We start from the raw sequence: 13,120 nt of genomic DNA, 5'->3' as shown, positions 1-13,120 counted from the left end.
GCTCTGCAACGGGAGGGGCCACAACAGTGAGAGGCCCGTGTACCGCAAAAAAAAAAAAAAAGACATATGCACCCCAATGTTCATCATAGCACTACTTACAATAGCCAGGACATGGAAGCAGCCTAAATGTCCGACAGATGAACGGATAAAGAAGATGTGGTACATGCATACAATGGAATACTACTCAGCCATGAAAAAGAATGAAATAATGCCACTTACAGCAACATGGATGGACCTAGAGATTATCATTCTGAGTGAAGTAAGTCAGACACAGAAAGACAAATATCATGATATTGCTTATATGACGAATCTTAAAAAAACAGTACAAATGAACTTATTTACAAAGCAGAAGTAAAGTCATGGATGTAGAAAACAAACGTATGGTTACCAGGGGATAACGGGAGGGAGGGATAAATTGGGAGATTGGGATGGACATATACACACTACTGTATATAAAATAGATAACTAGTAAGAACCTGCTGTATAGTACAGGGAACTCTACTCAATACTCTGTAATGGCCTATATGAGAAAAGAATCAAAAAAAAAAGTGGATGTATGTATATGTATAATTGATTCACTTTGCTGTACACCTGAAACTAACACAGCATTGTAAATCAACTATACTCCAATAAAAAGGTTTTTTTAATTGAAAAGAACATTTTTTTTAAAGGCTCGGTGTGGGGCGCGGCAAAGCGTTGCCGCAAAGCAGGGTAGAAAAAGCTGAGTCATCCATCCTGTAGCCAGTGCGCATGCGTTGAGATATGCTAACAAGGTTTTAGAGCAGTAACCAGTCCGAAGGCGACGTGTAATTATGCCTTCGATATGAACCAATCAGAGACTTGCACAGTATCCCGAATCTTATATAGGCAGCTGCCGTTACGGCTGCGGGGTCTTCCTTCCATCTTTCCTTAACCAAGCTGTACTCCAATAAAGTGTGATACGAGAAGAATCTAGCGTGTGGCGACTGTTATTCTGCTGGTCAGACGCAGCTCGCCATAAGTGGTGCCGAAACCCGGGAATCGTTGCACCTCGCATGGAGGACCGATTCAGAACTCGACACACGGAGTGAACCGTCGGAGTGAACCGTCGGTGAGTAGTCCAGTATGTGTCAAGATAGTGCGTCAGAAGGCGAAAATGTAGGGACTACTGTAAATAGGCCTAAAAATCCAAGAAGAAGAAAAGAAAAACAAGCAGAAAAACAAGGGCCGGCGCCAAGATTGTATCCGCTCTTAGATGAGTTTAAAGCTTTACATTTATCTCAGGAAGAATTGAATCCCAAAGAGGAGGCAGCTTTAGAAGAGGCAGCTGCAGAGTATGAACGGGGACAGTATGGGAGTTCCCCGTGTGCTCGTCCGCCATTATATGCCCCCGCTGCGGCACGAGCTTCCGCGCTTGTATCACTTGCCTTATTTACTATAAATTTTTTGAATGTGCATGATGATGATAAAACTGCTGCAGAGCGTCATGTGGCATTGACTCATAAAGAATATAGTACAGTGATGTGGAAAGATGTGTTATCCAACCAATGGAAAGGCCCGGATCGCGTTATTGCTCGATCCAGGGGATCTCTTTGTGTTTCTCCACAGGATCAGGACCCGATTTGGGTGCCGTCAAGATTGACACGGAGCGTGGAAGAGAAACTCGAAAGGGATGCCGAGTGTCGCACGGATGATGCAACAATGGATGATCATGCACTCAATAAAAGCAGAGTGATCGGAAGATTCCTAGCGGGAAATTGGTCCCGAGAGGCGGAACGGATGATACTGAAACGGAAGATTCAAATATTGCGGCTTAATGCTACCAAACTGGAGCCAGTTACTTTCGGGGACTTTACCTCTTGGCTCTCCTCTGCTTTCTCCTTTTTCAAAGAGTGGGTGGGAGTAGCTACGTTTGCAGCCTGCTGCCTGTTTGGGATTGTGCTATGTCTCTGGTTGGTCTGTCGAATTCGTGTCTGAGCGCGTCGAGATAAGGTTCTGCTCACTCAAGCGCTTTTGGCTATCGGTGAAGGTGATTCCCCTGCTGCCTGGCTCTCTGCCCTGAATAATCCCAGATGACTGCCCTTGCACGGAGAGGCCTTGCTGCCATTGCACCTCCATAGGGAGCTCTGTTTTAGGTCTCGACAGCCCTTGCACCCTGCCGCCCTATGATGGCATTGCACGCAGGAGGGTGTCGTAGATGTGCCATCGACAGCCCTTGCACCCTGCCGCCCTGTGATGGCATTGCACGCAGGAGGGTGTCATGGATGTGCCAGTGGAGAACTGCCGTTGAACCGTGAGCACACCATGGTGTGAGCATGTGTACCGGCAAAACTTCACTGTGCTATAGTAAATAAATAAGGGGGAGATGTGGGGCGCGGCAAAGCGTTGCCGCAAAGCAGGGTAGAAAAAGCTGAGTCATCCATCCTGTAGCCAGTGCGCATGCGTTGAGATATGCTAACAAGGTTTTAGAGCAGTAACCAGTCCGAAGGCGACGTGTAATTATGCCTTCGATATGAACCAATCAGAGACTTGCACAGTATCCCGAATCTTATATAGGCAGCTGCCGTTACGGCTGCGGGGTCTTCCTTCCATCTTTCCTTAACCAAGCTGTACTCCAATAAAGTGTGATACGAGAAGAATCTAGCGTGTGGCGACTGTTATTCTGCTGGTCAGACGCAGCTCGCCATAGCTCGGGGTGGGGACTTCCCCAGCAGTCCAGTGGTTAAGACTGCCTTCCAACACAGGAGGTGCGGGTTCCATCCCTGGTTAGAGAACTAAGATCCCACATGCCATGGGGTGCGGCCAAAAACTAAAGAAAGAAAGGCTGGGGCAGTTTTTTGTATATTTTTTCTCTCCACTTTCTTTTCCTAGCAATTTGTTTTTATTGTATTTCACCAAGTAACAGGTTGAAAAGCTGAGAAGCGGTAGCTCCAGACAGGAACAATGGGCCGCGCACTGACCAGTGCAATGTACCAGCGTGGGGCCCAAGCGGATGCAGATGTGGGAGTGGCCAGAGCACGTGCAGTCTCCACTGTGGCCTCCCTGGCGCCCAGCTAGACTCAGCTACACCAGAGGTAGGGGGGTTTGCGTGCGGCCACGATGGTTCTCAAAGCTGGCAGCGTACCTGAATCCCTGGTAAACTTTTAGAAACAACTGAAGCCCAGGCTGCACCGCAGACCAATGAACTCCCTCTGGAGGTGGGCACAGGCACTGGTCCTAGAAAGATCCTCAGGGCAAGGCTGAGAGCCGCTGGCTGGGGTTGAGTTTTTCAGGGGGGCCGGGGGCCCCGGGTGGCCAGACACAGGACCGCAGTATGCCAAGAGGGCGGAAGGTGCCACAGACATCACTGGCCACTTGGGAATTTGTCGAGAGCCAGTCCGGGACAAAGGAAACTGTTTCCACCTACTCTCCTTCTCAGCCCCAGCACCCAACACCCTCAACCGCAGCTGCGGACGCCAGCTCTGCTGCATCATCGCAGGAATGGTCGTCTGTGGTTACCTGGCAACCTAGCTCCGGTTTCTTTCTCCAGAAAGTTCCACCTTCCAAGTGACTTACAATGACAATTCAGAATACAGTCCTCCCAAAGGACCACAGACGTGGGGAAGTGAAAACAAATTCAGGATCTTTGAGAGGAGGGTCTAGACGGGAGCCCTGGCCCGCCCCTTGGTAGCGCCGTCCCCATGGGTTACGGACGCTGGCTCCGAGGGCATATCTTCCCCTGTAACACGGGGCCATCACCTGTCCTGACTGCTCGCAAGGGCTGCATGAGCATCAGACACCAGAGAAATGCAATAGAAGGGCCTGTGACATGCTCCTCCTCACCAGCTGTGTCCAGCACGTTCTGTGAGGCATATGGTGAGGGGCTTAACGAGACAGGTTACAAAAGACGTTTCTCACAAGCCAAAAAAAAAAAAAGCATCTCTCACTACTTGAAATAAATTTATTTTAACACACTTTGCAATTAGAATAACTTCGGTGGATTTTTTTAAATGTCCCTAATACGAAATAATCCCAATCTTTCCCTTCTTTCCCGTTTAATTCAGCGTCTAATTTTATTTAACGTGCTGGACTTCGTGCCAAGCCATCTTACTCCAATTTGTAAATTTCACGGTGAAAGCTCTGTCCACTGGGATGCGGTCAGAAGCCAGGGGTCTGCAAACTGCAGCCGTGGCCTCGTGCCTGTGTGCAGCCTGCAAGCTGAGAATGGTTTTCACATTTTAAACGGTTGAAACAAAATCAAAAGAAGAGTACTTTGGGACATAAAACAATTGTATGAACTTGACATTTCAACGTCCATAAGTAGTTTCAAGGATAACCCGCCACGCGTCTATGTATTGTCTAGCGTGCTGCTTTGGGGCTCAGCGAAGACGCTGCGACGGACAGCAGGGTCTGCAAAGCTGGAGACGTTTACCACCCATCCCTGGAGGACGAGGCCCTGGATGGCAAAAGGAGACCTAGGAGCTCCGTGTCCGCCCCTTGCCTGGCCCCCCGACCTGCGCCTTCCTCTGCACAAGCCCCTGACTATTCCAGCTGTGTCTGAGGCACCCACAGCTCACGCATAGCGGAGTGTGCTCTCCCTGGATTTTGACCGTATCTTCTCCGGCGCGCACGCGCACACACACACCCCCTCTCCACCATCCCTAATCGCCGGCCAGAACTCCAAAGGAACAAGCTCCCATTCACCAAGTCGCTGACCTAACTTCTGTGTCTCCCCAGAAGCTGTGAGAGCCTCCCTCCCCACACCCGGCAGGTGCAAAGGTGCAGGCGGGGAGGGGGCTCTCTGGGACCCCCTCATTCCAACACAGTCCCTGCTGGTGACACACACTCATGGCCTGTCCCCCAGTGGACGACTAGCCATTAGGCGCCTCTGCCTCCTGGTTCGGTACCTGCACCTGGAACTCGTTAGAAATGCGGACACTCAGGCCTTACCTGAGACCTACTGAATCAGAGTCTGCATTTTAACCTGACCCCGGGGGTAAAGTCTGAGAAGCAGTAGCCTGCATCTCCTCCTTTGATATACGTGTATATACAGTCTCCTCCGGGATGGAGCTTCCCTTTGCCGGTTTTTTTAATATCCTATCATTGTCTAGATTAAAAAAATGTTTTCCTCTCGGTGCTTATTAAGAGGCATGAAATTAACACTGCAAGCCACAAAAGCTAGAGCTGTCATCAAATTCCAAATTCTGGAGAACTCAGCTGCTTCTGAGGATTTTCTTGTAGGTAACTAGGCAAGTTCTTGATACATTAATAAAAGGGATGAATTCACTGAGAAAACGAGGGTGACAAATGCTGGGGTTCTCCCAAGAATTCACTGTGAGAAAACGAGGTAATACACGTTAGAGCTTCGTAAACAGCAACGTAAATGGTTATTAACACAGAAAACAACCATCAGTACCGGTGCTCCAAACACTAGTAACAACCTCCAGCTTCCTGAGTAGCTAACTAGTCACAATAAAACCACCATGAGCCGTGCAGCCGGATCAGGTGAGGCCCTTCCTTCCGATGGAGGCCTGTTAGCACGGAGCCCACCTAGCCCCGGGGACCCCTACTTTCTGCTGCTCTTCCTGTGAGCAGTTCATTCCTGGTGAGCTTTTCTGGTAAGACCAGGGGCCCCTGCCTTCTTTCCAGCTGGAGCTCATATTTACACTTTCTTCTAATTCCTGTCACCTTTGTGTCTTCGATTCATTGTAGGATGAGCAGCCTTTTGGTCCTGGAATGACCTGGACAGCTGGCCTTGGCCCCAACTGACGTGGCTGCGGAGGGGCTCCTGGGAGAAGGCAGCGTGTCAGGACCCCCGGCGGGGCCCCCACCACCCTGCCGCCGCCGTCCCTTCTAGGGACACAGGCGCGGGTTGTCAGGAAAACGTGAAGCAGAGATGGGGCTCTGGCTCGGTCGTCAGGTGGGGACGGGGGCGGGGCGGGGGTGAGGAAGGAGCCTGCCCGCACCTTTACCCCATCCCTGTGCAGATCCCGAGGCCGGGGCCCAGGCTGCATGTCGCCGGACATGGTCACGAGTGCCGAGTGGACGCATCTGGGTGAAAACGGACAGGTGCGCAGGTGACAAGCGTACCACCTCCTTCCTGTGAGGTGAGCCCGGGAAGTGGTCCTCCGCTTTCGGAGAGGGTCTCCCAGGGCAGCGGCAGGTAGAAGGGCCAGATCCCGCCAGCTCCCTGAACGAGGCTGATGAGCGCCGGTCTGAAACGTCCCAGCTGAGCCAGAGGGCGTCCCTGTGAGCGCTGCAGACACTGGCTGGAACTGAGGTCACGGTGGGACCGGCAGGCCTCACGCTGGGTCACAGCCACCTCCTTGTCTTCCGTCCTACGTACGCGTGTGTCCAGATCCAGACAGGACAGCATCGCCGCAACCAGACACGGCAGAGGTAGCATCGTCAACTCCCGGGACACGTGGCCTCCAGCGGCGACCAGGCCAGGCTCACACAATTTCAGGCAGTTAACAAGGGTGTGGACAAGCTGGTACTCGAGGTGGGAACCTGCAGAAACAGTCCTTGCATCTTCAGGACATGAGTCCTCACTGGTCCCAGGCATCAGTAGTTTAGTTCCACACGTAATGTGTGCTGTGACCCCACTCGGGCCCTAAGCAAATGTTCAGCTGAATCTGGGTCCAGGGCTTCATACTAAAGATGCTGACCAAGAAAACACTCCGCCCGTCCACGTGGCCATGCCGGAGACCATCATCCAGACAGACGTGTTAAACTGCCCAGGAGACATCATCACACATAGAAACCTCCTCACTTGGGTCTAAAATACAAATTTCTCCTCATCACTTTCAAGATTCTGATGTGGCTACAGGCTCCCATGAGGTCCAGCGTCCTCGGCTGGACCCCATGAACTGCCCCCTTGGGGGTATTTAGGTCTCACCAGCCTTCAGCCCTGTGCATGCCTCCCTCAGCTGGGAGGTTTGGGGGCCCAAGGAGGGGCCCGCCCACTCTCCGGTCCCAGCCAGCGCACCCTAAGGTCCCCAACCCAGAAGAGCGCCTCTTGCACCAACCCTGGAGCCCCACGAGCTTCAGCCCCCAGGAAATGAAACGCTGTCCCCAGGTCTGGCCTGGCTTCCTGCATGTGCTCCTTGGCCTGGGCCCAAGGCTCTGGCTCCTGATTTGCTGGGAGAGGCCTTAATATTTCCGAAGGGCTGGGGCCTTCCATCCAAAAGCAAGTCGCTCATGCTGCAGAGATGCCTGGCCATCGTGCAGCACCCTGCAGCCTGCCCTTCCCTCCAAGAAGGCTCTGGTAGGTCAAGAATGGGTCACGCACCCGGGCTCCAGCAGGCCAAGCCAGGCAGCATCTCCTAAAGCCCGCAGGAGTTTGTATGTGAACAAGCGTTTACTAGAGGAAACCCTGAGACCCAATCGGGCAGCAACAAAAACTCCTCATTCGAAATCAGCCACATACCAACAACAAAAAGTGATCGGATGTCACGTGACACTGTGCTCTCACTTTGGGGAAAATTTCCACTGACAGCATCATAAATGGAAAAAGTGCCAAGAGAGGAAAGCTCTGTTAGCTAACCCCCGGGCGCCCCTGATGACAAGCCTCTGATCTCAGAGACACTCATGGAATCAGAATAAAAGGATTTCATTAAACAGGGCACGACGTATTGTAAATAAATGGTTTTTAAAATGCAACACGTGGGACTTACCCACCGAGACAGACGAGAGCTGGGCTAGTTCTTACAGGCCACAAAGACTCTACCCACACAGATTAAATGGAATTTGCTCCTGAGCCTACAGAGCTCAGGCTTATCCAACAGAAATAGAATGTGCTATTTACTTACTTATTATAAATGTCGATCAAGATTTAAAATGAGGATCTCATACGGTCAGCAATTCTATGTACAGAAATATCTCCAACAGATACTCACTGTGACTTGGTTTGCAGCCACGGGTGCCCTTCAGAAGGGGGAAGTTTAAATAACTCATGAGCCCAATGAACCAACAGGGTAACGTCTCCAGCTGTCTCTGTGTGCACGGAACACTCCGGAGAGAGACTGTGATCCGGGAAGCCTCTGGGCAGGGAGAGGGGTGCCCAGGGGCCAGAACTGGGGGGCCTTATCTGTCCCTTTATATTATTTGAAGATTTGATCCTCTTCCTAGATTACCTACCCACAAAATAGCCTTTGCAAGAACAATGCAATGTGCTCTTGAAAGGCACAGCCCTGCTAACCGGCCCTCGGAGGGTGAGGGTGGAAGCACCGGGCACCCACCAAGGGTCTCCGTCCACGGAACCCTGCTGAGAAACGTCTGCTTCGTTACCGTGGGCCTCTAAGGATCCCCGGCCCTTCCATCCCAGGGGAGGCACCACATAAGGGGCCTCCTTCTCAGTGGCCTTTAACATCCAGAGCAATCGATTTAAGCAAAAGGTAAAACCGAGTGGAGAGGGGGCTGCAAACACCCCGCTGCTGGGTGCCAGGGCAGGGCCTGGGCTCCAGGGTCCTCTGCAGGCCCCACGCGTTCTGAGACGGTCTCTCTCAGCCCCGGCATCTCCTGCCTCTTCATCAGAAGAGCATTCCAGGCGATACGATGGGAGTCAGGGTCACATCATTGAAGATGAAGTGCTTTTACTTCACTGGTGGCTCCTTCCTCACCCCAAGGGGGAGAGGACTCCTTGGCCCATGTCCTGATGCTTGGGGGACCGAGGCTCTGGAGCTCTTAGCGCTGGTCTCCTGGGCACCCCGGTCCCTTGATCACAAATACACCTCCACTGTCCGTGCGTTCACTGAGACACTGGGTCCCCTTCCGACTCTCAACGCCCACCCTCTCCTCCGGCACAGGGGCTCAGATACCTGGCCCTCCCCGCTTCCCCACGCCTGTCAGGGGTGACATTTCCAGAGGCTGCAAGCTCCACTGCCAGAACACAAGAGGGATGGCGCTCAAAGAGCTGGAGTGTTCCAGGGGCGATGACTCAGACCCCACGCAGAGCAGCACCCAGGACAGGCAAAGCTCATAAAATCAGTGACTTCACAGACGCCCAGGAAGGGACCTTGTGCACATGCCCCCGGAGGACGGGACCGGCCGTGATCGGGACCAGAGAAAGTGGCCTGCTTCCGTGGCTAAGTGACCTGCCCTCACCGAGGAGCCTGAGAGGCACGGGAGGAACGGGGGTCTGGAACCCAGAGAAGGCAGGGCAGGAACAGCTAAGAGGCAGGCCTTCCAAGGGAGGCGGGAGGCAGGATGCCGGCGCCCACGTGGCGGGCTCTCCCAGCTGCTGACTCTGCCAGCCAACGTCTAGCGTTGGAGAGACGCAGAGCTCCCGGATCGCTGCTCGGTGACGCGCTGATGCTGAGAGGAAAAGTCCCGAGTGGGAACCATGCCCAGCAGGCATTCTCGTGCTAGTGGAGAATGACAGGCTCAGAGCCGAGGTTCCTGGATCCCAAGTAACACGCTAGAGGGGGAGGCCAACCAAGACAGAGGATTACACTTCTGTAAACTCCAGAAAACGCCAACGAACATCCCGTGGCCGAAAGCAACACATCAGCGTTCGTGGGGAGGCGGCAGCAGAGATGCGAGAGGCACATGCACATTTCTGCGGCTGATGGATACCGTCACTATGGTAACCGCGGTGGTAGTTCCACAGGTGGGTGGGTACGTTCATCAAAACCCAGCGCGAGGGCTTCCCTGGTGGTGCAGTGGTTGAGAGTCCGCCTGCCGATGCAGGGGACACGGGTTCGTGCCCCCGTCCGGGAGGATCCCACATGCCGCGGAGCGGCTGGGCCCGTGAGCCATGGCCGCTGAGCCTGCGCGTCCAGAGCCTGTGCTCTGCAACGGGAGAGGCCACAACAGGGAAAGGCCCGTGTACCACAAAAAAAAAAAAAAAAAAAAAAAAAAAAAACCCAGCGCGACATATATACACTAATAGGTGTAAAATAGATAACTCATAAGAACCTGCTGTATAAACAAATAATAAAATAAAATTTAAAAAAAGAAGAAAAAACTATTTCAGATGTGGAAAACACAGACGCACACACAAAGACCCCAGCAGACTCCACCTGCTAAACATGCAGTTTATTGCCTGGAGACTATACTGCAGTGAAGGTAATTTTTTTAAGACCATTGTTCAAACTAAAAAAACCGAAAGTTGAAGTCTTCCTCAAAAGTCATCTTGGCCCTCCTGTTTCTTGGATATGATGTAATCAAACAGCTGTGACTGACCGTGAACCAGCCCAAGGTAAAGTTCACGAGAAAAGCAAAAGCTGCAACCCAGCAGCCCCTCCCCCACCCAAACGCCTGCCTTCTGACCCTGACAGCTCGGGGGCAAGGCACAGGCTGAGCAGCCGTCCCCGCGTGACCTCCATGGCACTGGCTACACCCACGGTCCCTACAACAGCTGGGAGCTGGGCCCCCTCTCAGCTGATGCCCCGGTCACCTTAGCGTAAGGCAGGAAAGAGGGAGCCACAAAGAAGGTGCTGGCTCTGGGGCCTCCGCACACAGGCCTTGGTGCCCAGGCAAGCTGGACAGCAGGAACTGGGCGAAAGGCATCCGTGACGTGATACAGTCCAAACGGTGCCCGGAAGACAAGTATTCCAGAGGACCCTGAGAGGTGGCCCTGAACTAATCCAGAGCTTGTCTGGCCTCTATCTTACCTGCTGAGAAAGACAGCACAGCAGGAAAAGCCACGTCTTCCCTAAACATGCCAAAACTCTTCCAGGGCGTGAGTCCCAGCCATTCACCCTCTCTGCTGCTGTTCCCGGGCGGCCCCACAAGCCCCCCGCAACCTACCCTTCCTGCGGCCACTGCACCAGGTGGGGACACATTCGCTCACCTGCGAGAGCCCGTGCTTCTGCACCTCTGTCCCTCCAGACACCAACAAGTACCAGCCTCCTTCCCGCACCCGCTCCTGCAGACCGTCAGGGTGTACTAGCTGGCCCATCTGAAGCCCCTAGGAGCCACCCTTCATGGCGACCTTTCTGGGTTCCCTGCATGCGCTGCTACAATCCCTGACCTCCAACAGCAAGGCACATGCTCCTCACACACCTCGGGCCTGTCTCCCTGGGGGTGTGGGCTCCTGGATACCTGGCTGTATGCCAGACGCTCCTGCTGTGTCTCCTCGGAGGAATCCCTCTGGGGTGTGCCCCAGTTTGTGTCTACATGAGCCAGGGCCAGTCCTCAAAGAGGAAGGGCTGGGATCATAGCATGGAAGAGTCTTGGGAACAACTGGGCAAACAAGATGCCTCCTAAGTTTTCTGAGCCCAGAGGGAGAAGAGCACCATTTCCTTCTCCCAACAACCCTGTGATACCCTCCCTATCTCCAAAACAAAGATGACGCCCAAGTCTTGGAAAGGCGTAAACGGAAAGAGTTCTCTCCCTCCCAAACGCCCCTATCTCCCAGAGGAAGTCCAGAGGAGCCCCGAGGGGGGCAGAGGAAGCAGAAGATAAAGCTGAGGGTGGCGTGCCTGCCTGCCGCAGGTCCAGGGGCTCAGCCTTCAGCTTCCACACTAACTTCCCTGCTGGGGAAGTTACTAAAGCCCCTGATGCTGCTGGCCTGCCTTCCCAGCAACACTGGAGGTTTTGAATATGGAAAGTGCCAGGCATCGACCTGAAAAATAGGGTCACGGAAGCTGCAGCATCCTGTAGACAGACACAGTTTAGGAAAATTCTAGGCTCAGGCACCCACACAGGCAGTGGGGTAAATCATTCTATCACTAAACGCACTCCCAGATCACTCTTTGTAAGGGAGGGGGGAGAATGGGAAGAGGGGTGAGCTGGTGACTGGAGGGAGGGCGGAGAGAGAAGACACATCAATCCGAGAACGGGGCAACTACACCCAAAGCCAGAGGCTTGGAGGTCCCGTGGGACGGCGCCCTCGTGACCGTAGCTGGGAGCCCCTGGAGCTCTGGCCTCTGCCGAACAGAGAAGCCTCGCAGCAGGCTTGGCAGGAAATGTGGGGACCTGGGAGAAGAGCTGGGGATCTGGGGCTCAGGAGGGCTGGGGCACACAGAGCTGGGACTGTCGGAGAGGGGTCTCAAGGCCAGTTCTGCGGACCTCCCGCGGAAAAGGATGGGGAGCCCTGGGTACAGACGCCCGGGGACCGGGAGAGCAGCGCCGGGCGTCACCCAGGGCGCTGGGGGCGCAGAGAACCGGGCGCCGGCGCTCCAGATCAGACGGGACCGGAAGGCCGTCCCCGTGGGGAGTCGGGCTCCGCGGGCGGCTGTGCGCGCGCTCCCGGGCCGGCTCCCCCGGCGCGAGGGGAGGCGAGAAAGCAGGGGTGCAGGACAGGGCGTGTGCTCACCTGCGGAGCACCAGGAAGCTCAATATCACCAGCAGCAGCAGTCCGAGCATGCGGACGGGCCTCCGCCGGACGTTCCACTTAGGCATCGCGCGCCCGCAGCCCCTGGACCCGCTTGCTTTCCAACCCTGACTCTGCGCGCAAACTCGGCGCGGGGGCGGGGCCGCGCGCTGGTCGCCGGGGCAACAGGCCGCCGCTCGCCCCGCCCCCCAGTGCTCATTACCTGCAGCCCGAGGACGCGCGGGGGAGTGCGGACGGTGGCCCTTGCCGTTTCCAGCCATAACCTCCCCCAGGATGAATAAAATTCTTATTCTGGCACAGAATTATGTCACAGAGGAGGCTGTGTAATATGTGGGAAAAATGTATGCTTTCTAGCAATCACAAACCCACCTAATCCCAAGAACAAAATTCAGATTTTACTGAAAGAAAATCTGAAACATTTTCTAGGGAGGCTGATGTTTCTTCACAGCATCAGAGTTTCTAGAAAATACACACACACACACACACACACACACACACACACACCCCGCTGCATGTTTTCAAACCATATCCTGCGCATGTACACAGCTTTAGACTTGTAAAGCTACTAGGAATACAATGAGATTGTACCTCTGGAACAAAACAAGGGGAGTTTAGTGCGAAGGGTTCTTTTTGTAGCATTAAGCAAATATTTAGTCAGGTAGCAAAAGTTAAACCCAGGAGAGATAAAAAACAAATGAATAAACAAAGGAGGGAAAGGCCTAGCGCAGTGGCAGGGGCTCACTTGGGGCTGACAGCAGGGCCAGAGCCGCCCCTGGGGACCCAGAGAGCAGTCTCTGCCCCTTGGCCAACGCTCCAAAGTCAGGACCTTCCATCCACGCTTTAAGCCATAACCGCCTGATAGTTGTTAAGACTATGATGACG

General features: G+C 53.8%; 1 protein-coding gene across 2 annotated transcripts in view; it reads right to left on the bottom strand.

The window, feature by feature from the left end:
- The window catches only part of LOC131760389 (beta-galactosidase-1-like protein 2), a 43,045-nt gene extending 30,689 nt beyond the window's left edge, over positions 1-12,356 (bottom strand). The window contains exon 1 of one of the 2 annotated variants that reach the window (XM_067039359.1): positions 12,221-12,356. In XM_067039359.1, the coding sequence (XP_066895460.1) occupies positions 12,221-12,306 (86 nt within the window). In that variant the 5' untranslated portion in view covers positions 12,307-12,356. The remainder of the gene's footprint in view (positions 1-12,220) is intronic. The other variant, XM_067039358.1, reaches the window with a different exon arrangement.
- Positions 12,357-13,120: the final 764 nt, after the last annotated feature.

Source organism: Kogia breviceps, chromosome 7, assembly GCF_026419965.1.
Source record: "Kogia breviceps isolate mKogBre1 chromosome 7, mKogBre1 haplotype 1, whole genome shotgun sequence".
Classification (NCBI taxonomy): Eukaryota; Metazoa; Chordata; class Mammalia; order Artiodactyla; family Physeteridae; genus Kogia; species Kogia breviceps.
The sequence above is the reverse complement of the archived record's forward strand: the minus strand, read 5'-3'. Positions and strand labels throughout refer to the sequence as shown.